The sequence below is a fragment of the Macaca fascicularis genome, chromosome 8 (assembly GCF_037993035.2).
Source record: "Macaca fascicularis isolate 582-1 chromosome 8, T2T-MFA8v1.1".
In the NCBI taxonomy this organism is placed as follows: domain Eukaryota; kingdom Metazoa; phylum Chordata; class Mammalia; order Primates; family Cercopithecidae; genus Macaca; species Macaca fascicularis.
In genome coordinates this window covers 27,630,612-27,655,503 of record NC_088382.1, presented here as the reverse complement: position 1 = coordinate 27,655,503, position 24,892 = coordinate 27,630,612, and the positions used below count along the sequence as shown (strand labels likewise).

General features: G+C 35.8%; 1 protein-coding gene across 2 annotated transcripts in view; it reads right to left on the bottom strand.

The window, feature by feature from the left end:
- Positions 1 to 22,899, bottom strand: part of ADAM7 (ADAM metallopeptidase domain 7) — a 64,922-nt gene extending 42,023 nt beyond the window's left edge. For both annotated transcript variants that reach the window (NM_001319352.2, NM_001430228.1), the window contains 6 exon segments: positions 1,387 to 1,576; positions 2,599 to 2,675; positions 4,372 to 4,450; positions 15,554 to 15,630; positions 21,356 to 21,459; positions 22,765 to 22,899. In NM_001319352.2, the coding sequence (NP_001306281.2) occupies positions 1,387 to 1,576; positions 2,599 to 2,675; positions 4,372 to 4,450; positions 15,554 to 15,630; positions 21,356 to 21,459; positions 22,765 to 22,816 (579 nt within the window). In that variant the 5' untranslated portion in view covers positions 22,817 to 22,899.
- Between the last annotated feature and the right edge of the window lie 1,993 nt (positions 22,900 to 24,892).

The following is a 24,892-nucleotide window of genomic DNA, read 5'->3' as shown; positions in this document are numbered from 1 at the left end:
GTGAAATAAGAGTTGTAAAGAATCATAAACTCATACTTTAACATTTAGGTTTTGTTTTCTTCATTTACTGAGTCAATGCTTCATTAGTAAGCTTGTGTGAAAAACATCCATCTGTACCTGACAGTTAAAACAGAGGATGGAGTAATAGGACCGACTGCATTTCTTGTACTCCTTCCCCTGCCTCTCAACTTTCTAATTTTCAGTAGTCTCAATTCCAAGGAAACATGTATAAATTTTGCTAATTATAGATCTTTTATTTTTATTTTTATATATTTATTTATTTTTCTTTTGAGAAAGGGTCTCACTCTGTCACCCAGACTAGAGTGCAGTGGCAAGATCTTAGCTCACCGCAGCCTCCACCTCCTGAGTTTCAAGCCATTCTTCTTCCTCAGCCTCCCAAGTAACTGGGATTATAGGCACACTCCACTACTGCCTGGCCAATTTTTTGTATTTTTAGTAGACACGGGGTTTCACCATGTTGGCCAGGCTGGTCTCAAACTCTGACCTCAAATGATCCACCTGCCTCAGCCTCCCAAAGTGTTGTGATTATAGGCATGAAGCATGAGCCACCATGCCTGGCTGATCTTTTATGTCTATGAAACACCAATACCAGGAGATTCTTCTAAGTGTTCAGGTTTCAGTATGCATGCACCGAGGTATGTACACATTCTCTGAGGACAAACCAGAGGTAAATTGTTCAAAGATTTGGCTAAATCATTTTTCTATGGACTAGGTAATCATTTATTTGTTGATTTATTCAATCAAGAAACATCCATTAGGCATATAGTATGTTTCAGACACTATATGAATCAAGGACATATGAAAAAGAAAAACAACAATGTAGTTTACAGGCTAACATCCACGGGAATTTAAGGAGATATAGATTAGTTGTGTAGAAAAACCTAAAGCTCCAAGGACTATGTTTATACAACCATCCCACCAGAAACTGAACTTGTTTTATCCTTAATTGTCCTTAACCATTAAAATATTTGGATGATAAAAAGGGCTGACCATAGCTTGCCATCAATAATTCTGCAAAAAAAATGTCAGGGAAGACAAGGAAAGATAATATCTCTAGATTATGTTTTAGGACATTGAAAATTCCATTATTTCCAACTACTCATAGCCCCAGTGCTATCAATCTATACGTAGGATTGTAGAATCATCCTTTGTTGAAACTCATGAAACAAACAGATTTACTCTATGAAAATAAACTTTTTACATAGATAACTGAAACAAAAGTTTTCAAATTTCAAATATCTGATAAAGTGCCAGACTCAAAGTAACACATACATTTCACTAGCTACACTCATGCTTTCTCCCTAGACATCATCAAGAAAATAAAAGGTGTTTCATTTGGGGTAAAGATGACTTAATAATACTCACTTTCATTTTGGGGTCTCCTTCAGATTCAGTATCGCCTGGAACAGTTTTCCTGGTAAAATTAAGCTCTGTACAGGAATAATTGGCAACATACGGCACCCTCGGGTTATATTTGAACACCAAATGTTCTCCCTCATCTGAGTATTTCACTGGTTCAATGAGGTATCTTTGGTCATTTACTCTGAAGAATCCCCTGTAGAAATTGGGAACACAATGTATATTCAAGGTCTATAGTTGCTCTATTTCATTGCACTGACTTTGTCTTTTCAAGAAAGAGAAACTACAAAGCCAGCGCCTCATGAACATGTAGGAGGGTGCTTTCAGTGGTAAGGAAATGTGATGATACATAGCCTTTGACTGAATCAATACTTTTTTCTAAGAGTCAACTTACTAGATTTTCAGAAGTTGCACAGCCTAATATCTGCTTTGAGTACAGGTAGGGTAGCAAGTCCCACTGGTGGTTGTGGACCGCTGTCAAGTCTTATGACTTATTGCAAAAATTATGTGAGTTTCTATGTCTATCACGACGTGGAATATATATAAAAGTAAATATATGAAAGTAAAAATACTAATATGTGGTAATTGTGTCACTAAAGGGGTTCTCATTCTTGAAAATACTAAGAACTAGTCAAGTAAATTTCCCATAATTAAAGACAAAACTTCCTTGTTCTTCTACTCTTTACCTCTCTACATCATCCTTCTTTGTTCATGAGCCTATGATCTATAGAGAACTATAGGCCTTACTTCTGAATTTTTACTTTCACGAGGCTGCAAACACAGCTGGATTTAGTAAAAACTAAATGGGTCAAGCCTCATGGCATAATGGGAATTCACAAAACTAGTATTCAAAAGACCTGGGTTTTGGACTCAATTTTACCACTAGCAAATGAAATATTCAGGAGACAGTTTCTAATTTCAGTCAGTATCCTGATCAATAAAATGAGAGGCCAGACTAAATGATTATCAGTAATCTTCCAAATATGAATCCCTTATTTATATACTGCAAAGCATGTCTCGTTCAGGACTATGCAATGGACATCTGTTTGTCAAAACTCAAATCATAGGCTAGAGCTGAAACTGCTAAAAGTGCACAGCAACTTTCTTCTTATTCATTTTTCTGTATACCAGGAGTGATAAAAGAAAATCAACAAAGTTAATTTCTTTGAAAATCCATAGGAAAACTCATAAAGGAAAACGAAAGATATTCTGCCTTACCTTAGACCATTACACGTACTGATACTGGCAGCTGAATCATATTCATGTACTATGGATCCTTGGTAAAAACAGTGATCCTAAAATAGAAGAAGACTTTATTACTATATCTATAAATATTGGTATTATATAGATATTAATATCTAAATATTTTCTGTTTGGAATATATCAATATTTTATTTTGACAAATTGCATTGATATTTGTTCATGCATTCATTCATTAAATTTTTTCATTTGGAAATATTTGAGCCTGCTTCAGAGGCCTTTTACCTTAATTATGTGATTAGTTTGTGTAAAGCAAAGTATAGATTCTTCCTCTACAAGTTTTATAGTGTATTAATGATGACAGTAGTTTTAGAATTGTGACCATTCTCCTTAGAAATATAACTTCTTAATCCACCCTATAATTTTTATCAAACTAACCCTTCTGTGATAATACTATAATTTTTCCCAGTTGCCCATGAAATCAAGACAAATGCTTGATGATCATGAAAACTAGGTCTCCCTCTCCAACCAGTTCCCCTAACGCCTTTCTCTCTGGCCTGTTTCAATCAAATTGGTGTCTTTTTTACTCCTTCCTTGATGCTCTGCCCGTGGTAGTCCAATCAGATAATTATTTTTCCCATCATTTCCATGTGTTCAAATCCTACCTATGGATGACACTTTCTATGGTCTTCCAGTGACCTCACACTCTCACAAATAACCCACCCCCTGCATCAAAGAATGTTACCCAGTTTTCCTCTTGTCCTATTTTGAAGATTGCATAAAGACTTAGCTCTCATAGAAGTTGGAAGTTGCAGCCGGGCACAGTGGCTCATGCCTGTAATTCCAGCACTTTGGGATGTCAAGGCGGGAGGATCCCGAGGCCAAGGGATCGAGACCATCCTGGCCAACATGGTGAAACCCCCCCTCTACTGAAAATACAAAAATTAGTTGGGCGTGGTGGCATGTGCCTGCAGTCCCAGCTACTCGGGAGGCTGAGGCAGGAGAATCGCTTGAACCCGGGAGATGAAGGTTGCGGTGAGTTAAGATTGTGCCACTGCACTCCAGCCTGGCCAAAGAGTGAGACTCCATCTCAAAAAAAAAAAAAAAAAAAAAAAAAAAGTGACACTCCATCTCAAAAAAAGAAAAAAAAGTTGACTGTTGCTTTAAATGGAGGAAATACTTTTTTAAATGTATAGTTTTGGTAAAAGTAATGCTCTTGGAAGGTTACAGAGGACCTGCTTTGCAAAAAAGCAATGGGGGTATAAAAATAAAATCTATATCTAGATTTTATTAAAATTAATGGAATTATATTAATAACAAATGAACAAAAAGTCATTTGAGGATTGAAAAAAAGACCTCAATATTGGTGCATCAGAAAAACTGGGTAAAGGGGTGAGAATCACAAAAGGATCAATGAATGGAGATTTTAAACTTGTTTCATAGCTTCAGATTTTATCCATGTAGCTTGATCACAGCCTCATAAGGTGCCTTATATTTTTGGTGTCCTGCTTTACCCTCTCCCAGACTTAACACCATATTGAGTGTATAGAAATCAGTTTAGGAAAAGAAAAGATATATTAGCAGTCAATGATTTGCTTGTCACACAGTAAGAGGTTAGGGTCCACACAATCGTATTTTTATACTATGATTTTTCGGTGAGAGTAATCAATTCAGAACTTATTTCTGATGTAGTACTTTCTGGAGCAGCTTGTACAGATAGAACAGGGTTTCAAAATCACATCAGGAAATACTACTTTTAGAGAAGAGACACAGGAAAGTTCCATAAGATACCATGATCTGAAGATGCCTGGTGAACGCTTCTCCTTTCATGGAGTAGAATGTTTCACTGTAATTGGAGCCTAGGAACTCCCTGAAAAAGAGGGCAGACAGGTGGTGAGACTTGTTCATTCTAAAAATCTGACAGATACAACCAACAATGTGATGGAGAAGTGTCCAGTTTGCTTCCACATCTCAGCAAGATCCTCTTCTGCTAAAAATAGTAAAGTAAAGTCAAGCCCACTCATATGAAAAGCCTTTCTAACTAAATACAATGGTTCATAAAGACTGTAGAAAAACTAGAAAATAGATTCTGGCAGTTTTAGCAAACCAGTATTTTTTAAAAAGCTTGGTGAAAATGTTATCTAAGTAAAAACCTGAGACCAAAATTAATGCAAAATACATGCATTAATATATGTGATGAAAATGTCTTATATTCATCACATCATAAGATATATGTGGTGAATATGTCTTAATACATAGTAACCTAACAGCTACATATTTAGGTAAACGCAATATATACTAATAATAACAAATTCACACTAGCCATGCTGTATTTGGAACTGAGCCCAATCTCTCTCCCCCGTGGCAAGACCTTACCATTGCAGTTGTCTCTATATCTATAGTGATGGGCCTGAATAAAGCCTGCCTTATGGTGCTTTAACAACTGTCACTGAATAATTTTTTTTTAACATCTTTTTGGACTACCCACGGCCACTTCTTGATCCCAATTTGAACATAAGAAACTTGTAGAAGTTCTTCTAAACTCAGTGCAAAACATACTTCCTGACGCCATCAAGCAGATTTTGAGATCCCTTCCTAAGGTGTGTTTCACACTTCCAAAGGTGTTCGTTTTCATGTCTGCCACATTTTTATTATGTATTTTAGAGGTCACCAAACCTTTTCTGTACAGGTGAAGATAATAAGCATTTGAAGCGGCCGGGCGTGGTGGCTCACGCCTGTAATCCCAGCACTTTGGGAGGCTGAGGTGGGTGGATCATGAGGTCAGGAGATTGAGACCATCCTGGCCGACATGGTGACACCTGGTCTCTACTACAAATACAAAAATTATCTGGGCGTGGTGCATGCCTTTAATACCAGCTACTGGGGAGGTTGAGGCAGGAGAATCAATCACTTGAACCAGGGAGTCGGAGGTTGCAGTGAGCCAAGATCACACCACTGCATTCCAGCCTGGCAACCGAGTGAGACTCCGTCTCAAAAATAAATAAATAAATAAAAATAAAAATAAAAATAAAATAAAAATAATAAAGATTTTTAAAAATACACATTCAAGGCTACATGGGCCACACACATGGCTGCTATTACATGTTCTTTGTCTGATTTTATTTTTTGTTATTGTTGCTGTTGTTTATGCTACAGATATTCCAAATTTAAGCATTACTCTTAGATTAAGGGATATGCATACATACATGTCCAATTTGTTGTACCAATTATCATTTGTTCACCCCTGGTGTATTTCAGGTCAGTCTTCAAGGTTACCTGTGAACTACCTTAGGAAAGGGACTTTTTCATTTTTATTTATTTGTGTCTCCTGGTTTCTAAGGTAGTATTTGGAATACTAGGAGTGGTCAAAAAATGCTGAACTAATGTTTAAAATGAACTAAATATAGCATTTCACTACTGCTATGGCTGAATAAGCTACTATCAGACAGACATTCTGTATATAGTTATTTAGTTCTGGATAACATATAAAAAGAAAGTACCTAAAGGGTCTAGGTATGGAGCAAAAACAGCATCCTCCAGGAAAGGGAAGGAGGCACAGGGAAGAAGGCACAGCATGAGATGAAGTTTCCAGTTTTACAGCATTTAGCCTGAGGTCAGGCTGAAGTCTGCCTCATAGAGGATGGATAAAACTCTGCTAGAAAACCACAGTTGTTCTGATTTGAAAAGCCATACAATGGAGTTTAGAGTAATGACAGTAACAGGAATGTACACAGTAATCATGGGAAAAAAAATGAGAGAGTGGGGAGAATCCTCAGTTCTGTAAACAAACTCAGTTTGAAATTCAGAATTTTCCCTGAACTATGACCTGTGAGGGATAGACTAAAAGTAGCCACGCTAAGAATAAAATAACTGAGCTAAAATTTGAGCTGCCACCCAGAAGACAGAATTTGCAGTTTAAGCCCAATAAAGTTAATCTCCAAATACAATGAAAATATGAGAACTCTTTAGCGGAACATAACAGAATTCAGAGTCCGTTTCACATAATATTCAAATTGTTCAGTTCATAATTCAAATTCATACAATGAAGAAACATAAAACATTGAACTATTGTCAAGAGAAAAGATGATCAGCAGAGACTTATCTCAAGTTAACCTAGAACTTGAAATTATAGATAAGACTTTTAAAGCAGCTACTATAACTATGCTCAGCAAAGTAAAAGAAAGTTATTTGCAAAGCATGCAAAAATGTAGAACTGTGGCAGATAAATGGAAGTTATATTTTTAAAAAACAAATTGAAAATGTTATAACTAAAACCTACTTAGATAAAAGTTTTACTTGATATCCTTAAAATGAGAACAAAACTGATAAAAGAAAGAGCTGACAGACTCAATGAGAGTTCAATAGAAATTATGTAATCTGAAAAAGAGACAGAACAGAAGTAGAGCTTCAGAGTCAAGTAGATTATATCAAAGGACTAATATACTGATAAGTGGAGTGCTAGAAAGTGGAGAAAGGGTATAATAGAAAAAAATGGAAAAGTAGTAGCAAAAAATGAACCCAATTTGGAGAAAGACATGAATTGTAATTTCAAGAAGTTCAGCAAACATCAAACAGCATTTATATGAAGAAAGTCACTCCTTTGCACATCACTGTCAGATTGCAGCATATCAGAAATAAAGACAAAATCTTGAAACCAGCAAGAGAAAGACAACACGTCTTTCTGGGGAAATTTATACGACTGGGGAACAGAAATTTATACAACTATTAACATTGCATTAGAGACCATGTGAGCCAGAAGAGAGGAGAACATCATCAGTCATCATCTTTTCTTTAAAAATACAGAAAATGGACCAGGTGCAGTGGCTCACCCCTGTAATCCCAGCACTTTGGGAGGCCGAGGCGGGTGGATCATGAGTCAGGAGATCAAGACCATCCTGGCTAACATGGTGAAACCCCGTCTCCACTAAAAATATGGAGCTTGCAATGAGCCAAGATCGCACCACTGCACTCCAGCCTGGGTGACAGAGCAAGACTCTGTCGCAAAAAAAAAAAAAAAAAGGAAAAAGAAAATTGGTGAACCCAGAATTTATATGCAGCAAAATGCAGCAAAAAATAGCCTTCAAGAAGGAAGACTAAATAGGCTTGCAGATAAAAGAAAACTGAAGTAAATTTTTGCCACAGATCTATACTAGAAAAGTTGGTAAAAGTTCTTTAGTTTGAATGAAATTGTAACACATGAAAAACTGAACCTCTAACAAAAGGGAGAGATAAGAAATGATAAATAAATGAATAAACTAAAACATTATATTTTCACATAAGATACATATAAATGTTTAAAGTCAAAATTATAGTTATGCATCATGGGATTAATAATCTATATAAATATATAAATATATGTATATGGCAAATTTGCACAAATAAGTAGTATCTGTAAGTGAACTTACTGCAATATTTTTACATTTTAGGTACAATGACATGGTATTAACTATAAATAATAACTTAATTAATTGTAAATATATGCTGCAATTTCTAAAATGAAAATTAAATCTAATGTAGAGAGTCATTGTTACAAATTTAACAGATTAATAAGAAGCCAGTAGGGAAAGTGAAAAATAAAGTAAGCCAAAGATCAAAGGAAAAAGGATAGTAACAGAGGAGATAAACAGAAATGAAATAATTCCAACCATACGAATCATAACATTTAATGTAATGTTAATAGGAATGGTAACATTAACATTAAATGTTAACCTACTAAAAAAGAATAGGCCGGGGGCGATGGCTCACACCTGTAATCCCAGCACTTTGGGAGGCTGAGGTGGGCGGATCATGAGGTCAGGAGATCGAGACCATCCTGGCTAACACGGTGAAACCCCGTCTCTACTGAAAATACAAAAAAAAAAAAAAAAAAAAAAAAAAAATTAGCCGGGCATGGTGGCACGTGCCTGTAGTCCCAGCTACTCGGGAGGCTGAGGCAGGAGAATCGCTTGAACCTGGGAGGCGGAGGTTCCCTCTGGGAACCGAGTGCAGTGAGCTGAGATTGCGCCACTGCACTCCAGCCAGGGTGACAGAGCAAGACTCTGTCTCAAAATAAACAAACAAACAAAAACAAGCAAACAAACAAACAAAAAAAAACATTAACATTCAATGTTAATGTTAACATTCCTATTGAAAATCAGAGATTATTAGAATGCATTAAAAATCAGGACCAAACTAATTTCCATCTTACAAAAGACACATTTTAAATGTAAAGACACAGATATGTTGAAAGGAAATGAATAAAAGAATAGTATCTTATTTATATAATAAACATAAGAAGGCTGGAATACCTGTGTTAATATCAGATAACAAACTGCAAAATACACAAATGATTGGCCCAAAGATACGTTTTAAAAAATCAAACAAATCCAAACATTGGCAATTACATAGCATACTCTAAAATGATTCATGACTCAAAGAAGAAATCCCAGAAGAAATAAGAAGATATTTTGAAATGAATGATAATAAAAAAAATCAAGACTTTTGAGATGTATCTAAATGAAGACTTGAGAAAAATGCTATGACTTCAATATTTTAAATACTTAGAAAATAGTAAACATTTCTATAACCAGAGAAAAATAAACACCCAATAAGAAGAAAAAAGAAAATTATACAAATGATAAAGGAGATCAGTGAAATAAATAGACAACCAATTACAATTATTCACAAAGCTAAAGAAAAGATCAGGCCAGGCATGATGGCTCACTCTCATAATCCTGGCACTTTGGGAGGCCAAGGCAGAATTGCTTGAGCCCTGGAGTTCGAGACCAGCCTGGGCAATGTGGTGAAAACCCATCTTTACATAAAGGGTTTTAAAAAACAAACCAGGCATGGTGGCACATGCCTATAGTCTCAGCTACTTAGGAGGATGAGGTGGGAGGATGCCTAGAGACTGGGAGGTTGAGGCTGCAATAGCCGTGATTGCACCACTGCACTCCAGCCTGGGAAACACAGTAGGACTCCGTCTCAAAAACAAAAAATAAAAATAAAAATAACTAACTAAATAAAAGGTCAACAATTGATAGTCCCTTCTAGATTGGTAATATAAGAAGAAAAACCCAAATTACCAATGTTAGAAATTTAAAAAAGAGTTATCACTCAATAAATTATTACTTTTTAAAATAATTATAATATTATAAAACACTTTATGCCAAATATGGGGCAACTTAACTGAAATAGACATTTTTCTTGAAAACTGTAATTTAAAACTGATACATAATAGAATAGAAACTTTGACTAACCCCTTATCAATACATTTGAATTTGTTATAAAACCTCTTTCCTACACATACACACAAATATGCTCAAGGCACATGTAGTTTCACTTGTAAATTCTATCAAACACTTTGAATATAAATAACATCTTTTAGAAAATATAGGAGAAAATATTTCCCAACTCAGGATCCCAACATAATCTATTATCAAAATTTGATAAATCTATCATAAAAACTAAAATTTTAGTTTTTTTGGGAATAGCCATCAGTAACATAATTTCAAAAACCCTTAAGATATTGACAAATTTAATACAGTAATTTACTGTAATATAATATATAATGTATAATGATCAAAAATGAATGTACACTGCCATATGGACATTTCAATGGATTCAGACAATACTTGCAGCAAACTTTTCAAGGAACTTTCTTAATCTGATAAATAAACGGCAAATCTACAGGTACTGTCGTATTAATCATTTAATACTGAATACTTTCCCTTTAAGATCAGGAAAAGTGTAAGGTTGCCCTCACTCCTTCTAGTAAAATTGTAATGAAGGTCCTAGCCATTGTCATAAAATAAAGTATAGAAATAAAATAAATAATAATCAGAGAGGAAGATAAAAATATCAGTATTTTCAGATGACAAGATGGTAAATTTCCTAGAAGATTTCTAGGTACTCTATAAAACAATCAATAAATTCATTTACTAATGCTTCTCAAATCCAAAGCCTAAATAAAATAATCAATTTTGCTTTTCTATTATAGACGCAAATCATAGAAAAATGAAATAATAAAAAAAAATTCAGCTTATATAACGACCACAACTAGTAAATATATGGAAATAAATTTAACAAGACGGGTGAGAGCTCCACATTGTAAACTTTAAAACATGTTGATCAACATTAAAGAAGACGAGTTATAAGGTGAATACTCAACACTATTGAGAAGTTAGTTCTCTCCAAACTTATCTATAGATTCAATAAGTTAAAATGAAATTCTATAAAATTCCAGCGGGCCTTTTAATAGAAATTGCCAAGGTGATTCTAAATTTTGTAGAGAAATGCAAAGGACCTAGAATAAATAAACAATTCTGATTAGAAGAGTTACACATTGTGCCTTTAAGGTATACTAAAAAACTGCAGTAATCAAGGTAGTTTGGCCATGACTTACAGACTGTACATAGATCAATAAGGTAGAATAGAGAGCCGATAAACAGTCATTTGATTTTGGCCAAAGGTGCCAAAGTAATCCAATAGCACCAGAAAGACAATTCATCAAAATGGACCGGAATAATTGGCAGTAAATATGGAAAAACAAGAATATTGACTTCTCCAGCAAATCACACCCACACATACACACACACACACACTCACACGTATATGCACATACACAAATTTAAGGTCATAACAGACCAAAACTAAAAGCTAAAATTATGAAGAGCTTAGAAGCAAACATACAATATCTTTGTGATTTGCATTTAGGCAATGTTTCTTAGGTCCTAGAAAGTGATGAACATAAAGAAAGAAACTGATAAATTGAAATTTATTTAAAATTATAACTTTTTACTTGTTAAAAGACACAATTTAAAAAAAATGAATTAAAAGGTCACAGACAGGAACAAAGCATAACAAGAACTATATTTGACTAAGGACTGGTCTCCAAATTATATGGTGGCTCATGCCTGTAATCCTATCACTATGGGAGACCAAGGTGGGTGAATCGCCTGAGCTCAGGAGTTCAAGACCAGACTGGCCAACACGGTGAAACCCCATCTCTACTAAAATACAAAAAATTTGCCGGACATTGTGGTGGATGCCTGTTGTCCCAGCTACTGGGGAGGCTGAGGTACGAGAATCACTTGAGTCCGGGAGGCAGAGGTTGCAGTGAGCCAAGATCGCGCCACTCTACTCTAGCCTGGATGACAGAGCAAGAAAAAAAAAAATCTCCTCGAACTCAATAATAGCAGTACAAATAACCCAATAAAAATGGGTAAATATTTAAAGGTAAAAAAAGATATAAAAATGATAAAATAAGCACATACATGAGTTTTCAACAGGAAACAGAACATTTAATAGAAATTAAATATTAAAACTAACCAACTACTATAGCTAAAATTTTTTAAAGTGACAATATAAAATGATGAAGAATACATACAGCAGCTAGTATTCTCGTACGTTGCTGGTAGTTACTAAAATTTTACAAATGCCTTGGAAAAGAATCTGTCAGATTTCTATGAAACTAAACATATACATATCCTGTGACTCAGGAGTATCACTCCTTGGTGTTCACCAAAGAGAAATGAAAACATATGTTCATAAAAAGGCTGTGCATGAATGCTCATAGAAGTTTTACTCATGATAGCCAAACACTGAAAACAGCCCACATGTCTATCAATAGGAGAATGGATGAACGAACTGCATTATGTTTATTCAACAGAATACTACCAGAAAATAAAGCAAACTTCTGATAAATGCAGCAACATGAATGAATCTCAGTATCAGTATACTAAAATTTAAAAGTCTTACACAAAAGAGTACATGTAGTATGATTCTCATTTTAAAACTTTCCAGAATGGGCAAAAGTAATCCGTGGCGAAAAAAACTTCCAAGGACAGATTTTGAGAAGAGGTGGCTAAGAAGAAGCGTGAAGAACTTTTCTGAGTGATAGTTCTGTATTTTTATAGGAGTTTTATAGGTATGGGCATTTGCCAGAACTCAACGGATGGACCTAGCAATTCCACTTCTGGTTGTTTATGTAAAAGATTTGGAATCACTATGTCTCCTCCCCATGTTCATTGCAACACTATTCACAATAGCCAAATTACGGAATCAACCTAGGCGTCCATCAGCAGATGAATAGATAAAGAGAATATGGTAAAGATACACAATGGAATGATGTTCAGCCTTAAAATAGAAGAAAATTCTGTCATTTATGACAACATGTATGGAATTGGAGAACATTATGCCAAATGAAAAAAGCCAGGCAACGGAAGACAAATACTGCATAATCTCGTTGATATGTGGAATCTAGAAAAATTGAACTCATAGAAGCAGAGAGTAAAATGGCGGCTACCAGTGACTGGAGCTGTAGGAAAAAGGGGGAGATGATGGTCAAAGGGTACAAAGCCCAAGTTACATGGGATGAATAAGTTAGTTTGTGTTTTATTGAGATCCGTTGCATAGCACGGTGAGTTTACTTAATAATAGTGTGTTTTACGATACAAAATCTTATTGAGTAAATTTCAGATGTTTTCACCACAAAAAAATAAGTATTTGAGGTGATAGATATGTTAATTAGCTTGATTTAATTATTTCACATTGTATTCATTAATCATAACATCACTTTGGCCACATAAATATATACAATCATAGTCTGTCAAATTACAATAAATGAATACATGCATGCATACATACATACATAAAATTCAACAAATATGTAGATGCACATTTAAGATTTATGCATTTCATTTTATGAAAATGTTACACAAATAAAAAATTAATTGTAAACCTATATATTAGGCTGGGTGGAGTGGCACACACCTGTAATCCTAGCACTTTGGGAGGCCAAGGCAGGAGGATTGCTTGAACCAAAGAGTTTCAGACCAGCCTGGATAACATGGTGAAATGCCATCTCTACAAAAATACAATTAGCTGGGTGTGGTGGCATGGGCCTGTAGTTGCAGCTACTTGGGAGAATGAGGTGGGAGGATCACCTGAGCCCAGGAGGTTGAGAACAAGGCTACAGTGAGCCGTTATTGTGCCACTGCACTCCAGCCTGGGTGACAGAGTGAGGCTGTATCTCAAAACAATCAAACAAACCAAAAACAAATACTAAACTCGAATGCTAAGCTTGTTCATGTATTGAGAGGAAAGTAAACTGATGTCTGTAATATAATTTGAAATGCATAAAAATAACATGGAAGATGAATGGATTGATCGATGGATGAATAGATAGAGGAGGAAGACGATATAAAACAGAAATAGTAAAATATGAATGAATATGTGTATGTATGTGTACCTTAATGGGTCTATGGGTATATGTATATGTTAGTGGGTATATGGATTTTTTCAATTCTGCCCTGTGTGTTAAAATTTTATCATAGTAAACTTTTTGGGAACATTAACTAGATGCGACAGGTAAATAGAATATAATTATTTTGTGGTTGTTTTGAAAGAGCAAATATAAATTGTATAATAAATTGCTTGGTTGTATAGCAGATTCTAAATTAATATTTCTGGGGAGTCATATACATATACAAATAAAACTCTTCATCTATTAATAGATTTATTATAGCGAACAGAAAGTTGACCCAATCAATGTTTCCACGGAATGAATATACAATCTGATTTGACATTGTTATCATAGAAAAATTCATCACTATTTCTCAACATGAGTTTATAAAATAAGTACGTATTTTTATCAAAACCAAGCTGAATGAAACTTACAGGGGAAACGTTGAAAAGTGTGGTCATGGAGAAAAAGACAAATAGAAATCTAAATAAGATCAGTTTCTGTTTATTACTGTGTTATGAAAACATCCAATTACGTAATATTCACAGGTTTGGAGGCTCTGTGGTATGCATTAAATTCATTTACTTTGTAGAACTGAGGGAATGAGGCCGTGTTGCCTGTTACACACATTGAAATTATATTAAACTGCTCTGTGTGTGTGCAACCCAATAACAGGCCACGCCAGGCTGATTAGCAGGATCAAGCAATGGCTAGTACAATGAAATTGACTCAGAGGCCTAGGCAGCCTGGGGGAATTGTGAAAGCAACTTGAAACTCCTCAGTCAGACCACCTGCATCATCGTGTGCTTATGAGTATTGTGACCCCGGACAAGTTATCTTTTCAGTGCACCTATGATTCTTCCTCAATAAAGTGCAAATTAAACAGTATCTGTCTCATTTACATTTTTCAGGAATTAAAAAGCAACTTAGGGAAAGAGAAATCTCTCAATAAATGTTAGCTTCTTTCATGCTGAGAAGGTAAAAATATGCAGAGTCTAAATATATTATCAATATAGTTATGGAATTAAGTTTATTATTCTGCACATGTGTGTGTCTGTGTGTGTGTGTGTTGTTATTTACTTTTAGCTAATAGACCAGAGTCTCAATTCCCCAGCAGTATCACTCTTTTTTTCTACTTAGCATTTGACAGCTCCTCATCCTTTTAATATTTGGGACACTGAGACAGAGCTATTATGTGTAGAAATGGGCCAATGGAGAAACAATGAAAATTAAACAGCAGCAACAAGAAAGATTATTTTGAAGAACACCTTGAAGAAAGTTATAGGCATTGCAATTACAGTATTTGGCTACACAAGATGTCTTGACAAAGCAAATGCTCTACAGTTCGTAGTTTACTCTGCAATGGAACTTGGTTTGATATCTAGTTTACACAACTTAGAAGTCACTTTAAAAACCATGTTTTTCAAATTTCTTTTGTTCCACTGATTCCCAACACAGTGATGTATTAACCCTGTTCTTAGAGTGACTATATGGAGTTCAAAAAACTCCAAGTATCCAAAGTAGGGAGTTATTTAGGAGTGGGAGAAGAAGAGCGGCATCTATGATTGCCTTTAAGCTTTTGAGATGTGATTGGCTTACACATGAAGAGCTTTTATTTGAAGAGGAAAAATTCAGATTACATACAAATAACAATGACTTGAGGAATCCACTTCACTGGCAGTTTTCACGAAAATTCGGATACCATAGTCACTAAAATCTATAAGGTACTGGAATCACAATAGAACTTACCTGGATCTTAGAAGATGAAGGACTAAGGTTTTTCTATTTAGTTTTATTTCATACATCAATTCTTCTTCATACGTTTCCTGAAAAACAAGAGGCATCACATGACTTCAACATGGGCTCATTTAGTGTGTACTGGAGCAAGCAGTGCTTTGGGTGGACATTCCCTATCTCCAATCCACCCAGCAGTCCTTTCAGCCAAAAGGCAAAATACTGATAAAGATGAATTGAAAGAGAACTAATACTAGAAGGAAGATTTTACAAACCTCCTTCTAGTTATATTTTAGAACTGATTTCTTCTAGTTGTATTTATATTAGAATAAAATATAAATATATTCAGTTATATTTATTCTTTTATATTTTATATTATTGGTTATATTTTATAGTTTATATTATTAGTTATATTTATATTATAGCTATTCATATTATAATGTAGCATATTATAGTTTAATATAATTATAAATAATATATAGCATATTATATATAGTTTCTAGTTATCAAATACAATACAATGGAAAATGCAGATTCTCTCCTCATCCAAGGATACACCATTTACCATATGTCCATGCAGCAGCCCTATACACAGATATCCTGTTCACGCATTTTTGAAACAATTTTTATACATTCTGTTTTTTCATCTACTTTCCACTCAATGATAAATCATGACTATTTCCTATTTTAATAAATTTTTCATAGTCTGTGTCTTTAGGCAGCTAAGCACAATGTGAGTGAAACTTCATTTATTTAATCTATATTTACTATGAGAAATTTGGTTTGGGGTATTCCTTGTAGTTGGACAGAGCTGCATTTTCAATGACATGAAAAAAAAATGTAAAGCTTTTGATAAATATTGCCAAACTATCATGAAGAAAGGAAGTGGACATATTTAGAACTTTACCATCAATTTATAGCAGTTTCTGTTTCCTTGCCTTCTTACCAGTAATAGCTATTATGATTAATACAAATATTTCAGACAATGAATTGATAACTTATTGTGATAAATTGTTTTCCTGGATGATCATTCACATCAATGTTTTTCCTTTATTTATTGAGTTATTTGTAGTTTTCAAATGGATTCTGATTCATGTCCTTTCACCATTTTCTTTTGTGGTATCTTATTTCTTCATGCTTCATAAAAATTCTCTATAATGTAAGATTCACAGTTGTTGGTCATACGTGTTGCACATTTCTTTGAGATGATTGTCCATTCATTTATTCAATGCCTGCTATTTCAGGCACAGTAATATGGAAAATACAATGGTGTAGAAGGTGGACGTCTCTGCCCTCATGGAAGACCCTGCTTGGCAGAGAAAAACACTGGATAACCAAGCACACGTAGTGGAGTGTAATGAGCATTATAACAGGAGAGGTGCGAGTACTGTGCCAGGAATATTGCAAGAAGTTGGGGGTGGGGGCAGGGAACAGTACATGCCAAGGCCCTGAGTCAGGAAGGAACATGACACATTTGAAGAACAAAGAGAGGATCAATATTGCTGGAAAATCAAATGTAAGTTGAATAGAAATGAAATGACAAGGTGGGAAGGAGTAAATCATGCACAACCTAGTAAGTCAAGGATTTGGGCCTTATCCTAAGGACAAAGAGAAGCTAAATATCTAGGCAGAAACGTATGGTAGCAAGCATGGTGTTTTAGTACTTTACTTATTATAGATAATGGATAAGCAAAACTCAGTACTGTAGCCAGGAAAACCATTTAAGGCTATTGATGAATGCAGGTGATTTGAGCAGAGGAGTAACGAGTAGATAACTTTAAAAGACATTTACATGCTATTTTTTTTGTTGTTGTTATACTTTAAGTCCTAGGGTACATGTGCACAATGTGCAGGTTTGTTACGTATGTATACATGTGCCATGTTGGTGTGCTGCACCCATTAACTCATCGTTTACATCAGGTATATCTCCTAATGCTATCCCTCCTCCCTCCCCCCTCCCCACAATAGGCCCCAGTGTGTGATGTTCCCCTTCCTGTGTCCAAGTGATCTCATTGTTCAATTCCCACCTATGAGTGAGAACATGCGGTGTTTGGTTTTCTGTTCTTGTGGTAGTTTGCTGAGAATGATGGTTTCCAGCTGCATCCATGTCCCTACAAAGGACACGAACTCATCCTTTTTTATGGCTGCATAGTATTCCATGGTGTATATGTGCCACATTTTCTTAATCCAGTCTGTCACTGATGGACATTTGGGTTGATTCCAAGTCTTTGCTATTGTGAATAGTGCTGCAATAAACATACATATGCATGTGTGTTTATAGCAGCATGATTTATAATCCTTTGGGTATACACCCAGTAATGAGATGGCTGGGTCAAATGGTATTTCTAGTTCTAGATCCTTGAGGAATCGCCACACTGTTTTCCACAATATTTGAACTAGTTTACAGTTCCACCAACAGTGTAAAAGTGTTCCTATTTCTCCACATCCTCTCCAGCACCTGTTGTTTCCTGACTTTTTAATGATTGCCGTTCTAACTGGTGTGAGATGGTATCTCATTGTGGTTTTGATTTGCATTTCTCTGATGGAGAGTGACGATGAGCATTTTTTCATATGTCTGTTGGCTGTATGAATGTCTTCTTTTGGGAAGTGTCTGTTCATATCCTTTGCCCACTTTTTGGTGGGGTTATTTGTTTTTTTCTTGTAAATTTGTTTGAGTTCTTTGTAGGTTCTGGATATTATTAGCCGTTTGTCAGATGAGTGGATTGCAAAAATTTTCTCCCATTCTGTAGGTTGCCTGTTCACTCTGATAATAGTTTCTTTTGCTGTGCATAAGCTCTTTAGTTTAATTAGATCCCATTTGTCAATATTGGCTTTTGTTGCCATTGCTTTTGGTGTTTTAGACATGAAGTCCTTGCCCATGCCTATGTCCTGAGAATCTACAAGGCTCAGTGATAGTTAGATGATATAAGAGAGACTAATCAGACTAAGCCCAGATTTCTGATTTGTTTAACTTGTAGAGCTATGCTACTATAGCAAGGAGGATCTGAAGAGGGGCAGCTATGAAGTCGGGAAGGAGAGTTTTGTATTTGCTCAATGTTAAGTGTGCATAAGTTAAGGCTGTTTTGACTGCAAGTTGAACAATAAAATCACAGTTTTATCATAAAGACATAGAATTCCCAGGCGGAGAGCCAAGAAACTAGGCTAGGTACTTAATCAGGTAGAAAGCGTTTGGTCACATTTTGCAACATGATGAGTTGTGTGTGTAGAGGTGTGTATGTGTGTGTGTCTGCGTGTATGTGTACATGCATGTATGGGTGTAATGGAAATTTTTGGAAATTCAAATGTGGATTTTATATTAACAAATATTAAAAGATTGTTAATATTGTCAATATTGTTAATATATTTTAAATTGTGTCATTAATATTGTTTTTAATAAGAATTTGGTTTTTAATTTTTATTTTGGAATCATTTTAGGTTTATAGAAAAGTTGGAAAGATAGTGCAGAGTTCCACATACTCTGCACTCAGGTTTCCCTGTTTATTAACATCTGACATTACTATAGTCTATTTGTCACAACGAATAAGAGCCCAGATTCATATATTATTATTAATTAAAGTATATAGTTATTCAGGTTTTCATAGTTTTTCCCTAATGTACTTTAACTCTTTCAGGATCTGATCCCAGATCCCACACTACATTTAGTTGTCATGTCTCCTTAGCCTCCTCAAGTCTCTCAGTTTCTCAGGTTTTTATTTTTTTATTTTTTATGATCTGGACCTTTATGGGGAGTATCTGTCAAGCATTTTGTAGGATGTCTTACAATTTGTTTTTGTTCTGATGTTTTTCTCATGCTTAGACTGATGTTATGGATTTTGAGGTGAGAACCACAATAGAAAATGCCATTTTATTACACCCTACGAGCCACAGGACTTAACAAGTGTTAATCTTGATCACGTGGCTGAGGTGGTGTTACCATCTTTCTCTCTGTAAAATTACTCTTTCCCCCCTTCAATACTGTACTCCCTGGAAGGAAGTCACCACCTACAGCCCACACTTAATGGGTGGAGATTTAGGTTCCACCTCCTGGAGAGGATAGCATCTACATAAATTATTTGATTCTTCTCCCAGGAGAATTGTCCATTTTTTCCATTTATGTATTATAATTTATTCAATGATTTATTTAGATCAATATGGGCTCATGATATTTATTTATACTTCATGTTATAACACAAAACTGTTATTTATTTTGCTCTTCAAATTATCCTAGCTTTGGGCATTGGGAGCTCTTTCTGTTGGCTTCTGAATTCTTTTGACAAGACCCCTTCAATGTGGTTTGAATTTTGTTTTGTCTGTTTGAGCACGTTCTGGTACTACAAGAAGCTTTAGGTTCATTGTTTATATTTCTTGCCCTTATCCAAGCTTATCTGGCATATTCATAGTGATATTTTTATTTTATTTTATTTTATTTTATTTTTTTGAGAGAGTCTTGCTCTGTTACCCAGGCTGGAAGCCCAGTGGCATAATCTCAGCTCACTGCAACCTCTGCCTCCTGGGTTCAAGCAATTCTGCCACCTCAGCCTCTGGAGAAGCTGGGATTAGAGGTGCACGCCACCATGCCTGGCTAATTTTTGTAATTTTAGTAGAGATGGGGTTTCACCATGTTGGCCAGGCTGGTCTTGAACTCCTGGCCTTGAGTGATCTGCCCACCTTGGCCTCCCAAAGTGCTGGGGTTACAGGCGTGAGCCACTGCACCCAGCTATAATGAGATTTTTAACATCAGTCTTGATTAAGTCTTAAGACAGTAGTTGTGAGAAGAGCCCACCAGTGTATGCACAATGGGTGTTAGACAACTGGTGAAAGCCCCCTTAGCTGAGTACCAATCTTCAGCCAAGACAAAGTTTGAGACAGTGAGAAAAGAGTTGGATATTAAGAGAGAAATCTTTCAAAGAGAATTGTTGAAGAAAAATAGTTATGTGTTACTTCCAAAGGAGAGGAGATGGAGAGTTGCTTTTTTATTTTAATCATCTCAAGTCATAGGAAAGAGATCTCAATGGGACTGTTTAGAAAATTAAAATGTATCTAATGTATGAATGAGAAACCCAACAAGTGAGAACCTGAAAAACTGGCTGTTCTAATGGTGGACAGAAGAAACTCACTGGGAAGGGTTGGGACTTCCATAGTACATTTGGACAAAGTGCCTGTCAATATTGTCCATGAGCTAAATTAAAACCTAAGGCTTAAAAATCAAGTGCCTAATAAAAAATATCTAAGGACATTAATCTAATGTCTTTTATAACAGTGGAAATTGAAAACATCCTAACTATCAAACTTGTTCCCACTTACATATATTCTATATTTTCTATAACAAGCGTTTGTTACTTTTGAAAGTAATATTTCACATATTGTTATTTAATTTTTAAAATCTGAATAAATACCCTTCTAGGCAACAGACCAAGCAGGTCTTTGAGTTCCTCTGAAAGTTGTACATCTTTGCTGCAGACTCTCCAAACCAAAACCTGCATACCAGACCTCTGGAAAGCAAAATGCTCAAGATGACATTCGCCAGGCACTGGCTCAGAACAAATGAGGTTGTTATAAGTCAGCCTGAAAAGCCGTTGGTGGAACTCCATAAACTGGAAAATTTAGAATGGTATCCCCTAAACCTGAGCCTTACTCCTTTTTGTTTTCTAACCCACTGAGAGGTTGCTTATTCCTAAGCACATACTGTATGCTGAATGGGAGTCCTTAGAAAAATTGAAACTCCTCTCTCCCTATTTGCTTTTGGTTGGAGCCAGAGACAACTGTCTACATGCCTGTGAAAGCAATGAGTCTTATTTACTAAATCAAAACCTGTACCTCTATGTCATCATCATGGGTGTGTCCAATATCTCGCTTCTGCATCAGAGGAAGCTTTTTAGGATAAACCAGTTGTTGACCCTCTACTCCAAGGATGACCTTTTCTACAAGGAAACATAGGGGAAAAATCGGTCTGACATTAACATTCATCCACAGCTGCTGAAAAACAGAATTGTTATAATACAGTTCATTTGCCCCCAATTAGCAGCCATGGACAGCAACACTATGAAATATTATTACCACTTTGCTGGCAAAGAAATTGACACTGATATTTACAAATCAGGAGAATATGAGGAAACTTGGAAAGGAGCCAAATAAATCAATGTCCCTCCATTTTCTCCATATTTTTCCCATGTTCTGCAGCTGTAATTTTATTTTTTATTTTATTTATTTATTTTTTTTGAGATAGTCTCACTCTGTCACCCAGGCTGGAGTGCAGTGGCACAATCTCAGCTCACTGCAACCTCTGCCTCTCCGGTTCGAGCGATTCTTCCACCTCAGCGTCCCGAGTAGCTGGGATTACAAGCACACACCACCATGCCTGGCTAATTTTTGTATTTTTAGTGGAGACCGGGTTTCATCATGTTGGCCAGGCTAGTCTCAAACTCCTGACCTCAGGTGATCCGTCCGCCTCAGCCTCCCAAAGTGCTGGGATTACAGGCATGAGCCACCATGCCCCACCTGCAGCTGTCATTTTATTATCCTCATGCTAACCCCTGGATTTTGTCTCCTGTCAAAGCCTGCACTGTTGGCCTGTTTCAATGTAAATTACTGAATTTGGTCTTCCAGGGATGTTTGCATTTAAACTCTTACCTTCCATAGTTAAGTATAAGTCTTCTACCTGTTAAAGAATTTTGGTCCTGAATCAGTGCTAACCATAATCTTCCATTCATGACCTTAATAGTCATCTTTGAGGTGAGCCCTGCTTAATTAAGGTATGGTACTTAAAGAGCAATAAAGAGGAGAGGGCGGGGGCTTTGTGGAATATGCTCTGATTTGAATCAAGGCTTTACCAATTTATTAGTTGTGTGGTCATGAGTAGCATATCTAATCTCTCTGATCTGTAAATACTCATCTCATTTTCTTTATCTTGTAAAGTGGGGATATTAATTGCGAATTTTAAACACTTTAACATACAAAACAGCTAATGGCCAGCACAGTGCCTGCCATGCTGCAGGTATGCAGTACTTGTCCATTCCCTTCTCCTCCTTACTGTGGGTCAGAGTGTTCAAGAGTGATATGGCATTACACAGATGCATGGACTCTCATGATTAGCCATAATCCAGTCGAAGCTCTCGGCAAAATCACCAATGCATAGTTAGTGTCTTTATCACTTACAATTTAAAGTTTGTGACTAACATGACCTCATAGCATAATAAGAAAGTCCTGATAAAAGGAGCAAGACATACCTTTAACCTGAAGAATGAGTAAAATCATCAAGAATATACACCCGGGAAGCATTCTGAGTGATTCTGGCAGAGGAGAGCACAAGTGCTTGAGAAAAGGTGTTCACCTTTCTTCCTCCTTGCTTCCACTGCAGGGATGAAGCACCTCACAGATAGGTGGGCAGTTTTGATCCAGCACAAGGAAGTGTTCCTTGAGGGAGTTACACAACATGCTAGGTGCTTGAGGCTAAAACCTGGAGGTTGAACATCATGTTCTAATTAAAGATGACGACCAAGGTGGTGGTGGTGAAGGTTGGCTAGACATAGATTCCTACTTCATGTCTAATATAAATTTGATACCAGATATCTGAAAATTTCAAAAGTGGGAAAAAATCAAGAATGTCTTAGGAAAAAAATGTTGAAAAATATTTATATATGCTCTGGTTGTTTGCCATATAAAAACTATAAGGAACATTTGTTAAAATAAATGAAAAATATTGAAAATTTATGTGGCATAAATCACATATTAAAATTAAAATATCCAAACTCCAGGAATGTATGCAATAAATAATTAAAAGGTGGGAGTAAGTGTCCTTATAATATAGAACTCTTTCAAATAAATACAAAAAGGAGAATACTAATGGACAAATGTGCAAAAGGCCTGGATAATTCTACCTGTATGTCTGTGTTCTCTTGTTATGTTAGTAGAGTTATCTCAAGGCCAATATAATCTTTTTATCTTCATTTGAGATTCTATGTCTTGCCTGCATCTATAGCTCTCTAATATTTCCAAAAACTGAACCAATCTATGTCAATTGGACGCTTCCTTTTGATATTTAGACCCTCTACTCCAAGGATAACCTTTTCTACAAGGAAACATAAGGGGAAAAATCCATCTGACATTAACATTCATCCATTGTGATTGAAAAACAGAATTGTTCTCATACTTTCACTTGCTCCCAGTTAGCAGCCAAGTATAGCAACATTATAAAATATAATCCCCACTTTGCAGGTGGGGAAATTGACACTGATATTTACAAATTGGGAAAATATAAGCAACCTTGGAAAGGAGGCAAAGAAATCAGAGTCCATTGGCTTAAAATGGGGCTACCATTTTAAGTCAAGACAAAAGTCTCTCCTTTTTGAAAAATTCTCTTTATTCTATATCTCATATACCCCTACTATCAACTTTCTTCCCATTTCCTTTACAGCTAAATTTCTTACACAGTATTATCTGGACTTTTTGCAATTTTCTTACCTCCAACTTGTGCTACCACATCCCAGTTCTAGCATCTGCCTTTATTATTCTACTGAAATGGTCAATATCTCCAGTGATTTTATGATTTCCAAGAGATATTTTGTTTCTCATCTCATTTGCCCTCTTGACAAATTTTGGCACTGTTGACCACATCCTTCCCCTTGAACTATTCTATTTAGCTCCCTTGTCACAATAGCCTTCTTAACTTCTTCCTGGTTCAGTGGCAACTTGTAGGCATATCCTCTTCTATGTAGCATTTAAATTTTTGAGTTCCTGGAGGTATTTATTCAATACCCTCTTTTCCCCCAATTATGCTTGTTCCAAAGCCATCTCATCTTCAGTTATGGTTTAATTATTGCTATGCTATGCTTCACATTTTATATTTTTAGCCATTTGGGCAACAGATCTTTACAACGAAGTTTCTACTTAACGTCTTCAAGGGAAGGATCAAAGTCCCTGTAAAATCAATATGTGCAAGACTTTTAAAATACATTTCCCCCCAATTTGTCCTCTGTCTTGGCCAGCAGTGCCATCATCCCTTCAGCATTGCAATTCTGAAAGTCAGGATCATCATTGACATCCTTTATAATCAGTCCACCACTAAGTTTTTTTTTTGCCTCCATTCTAGTCCAAGACATTCTTTGGTTACATTGCAACAAGCGTAATTATTTATTTATTTTATTATTTTTGAGATGCAGTCTCACTCTCTCACCCAGGTTAGAGTGCAGTGGTGCAATCTCGGTTACTGCAACCTCTGCCTCCTGGGTTCAAGCAATTCTCCTGCCTCAGCTTTCTGAGTAGCTGAGACTACAAGTGTGTGCCACCACACCGAGCTAATTTTTGTATTTTTAGTAAAGATGAGGTTTCACCATGTTGGCCAGGCTGGTCTCAAAC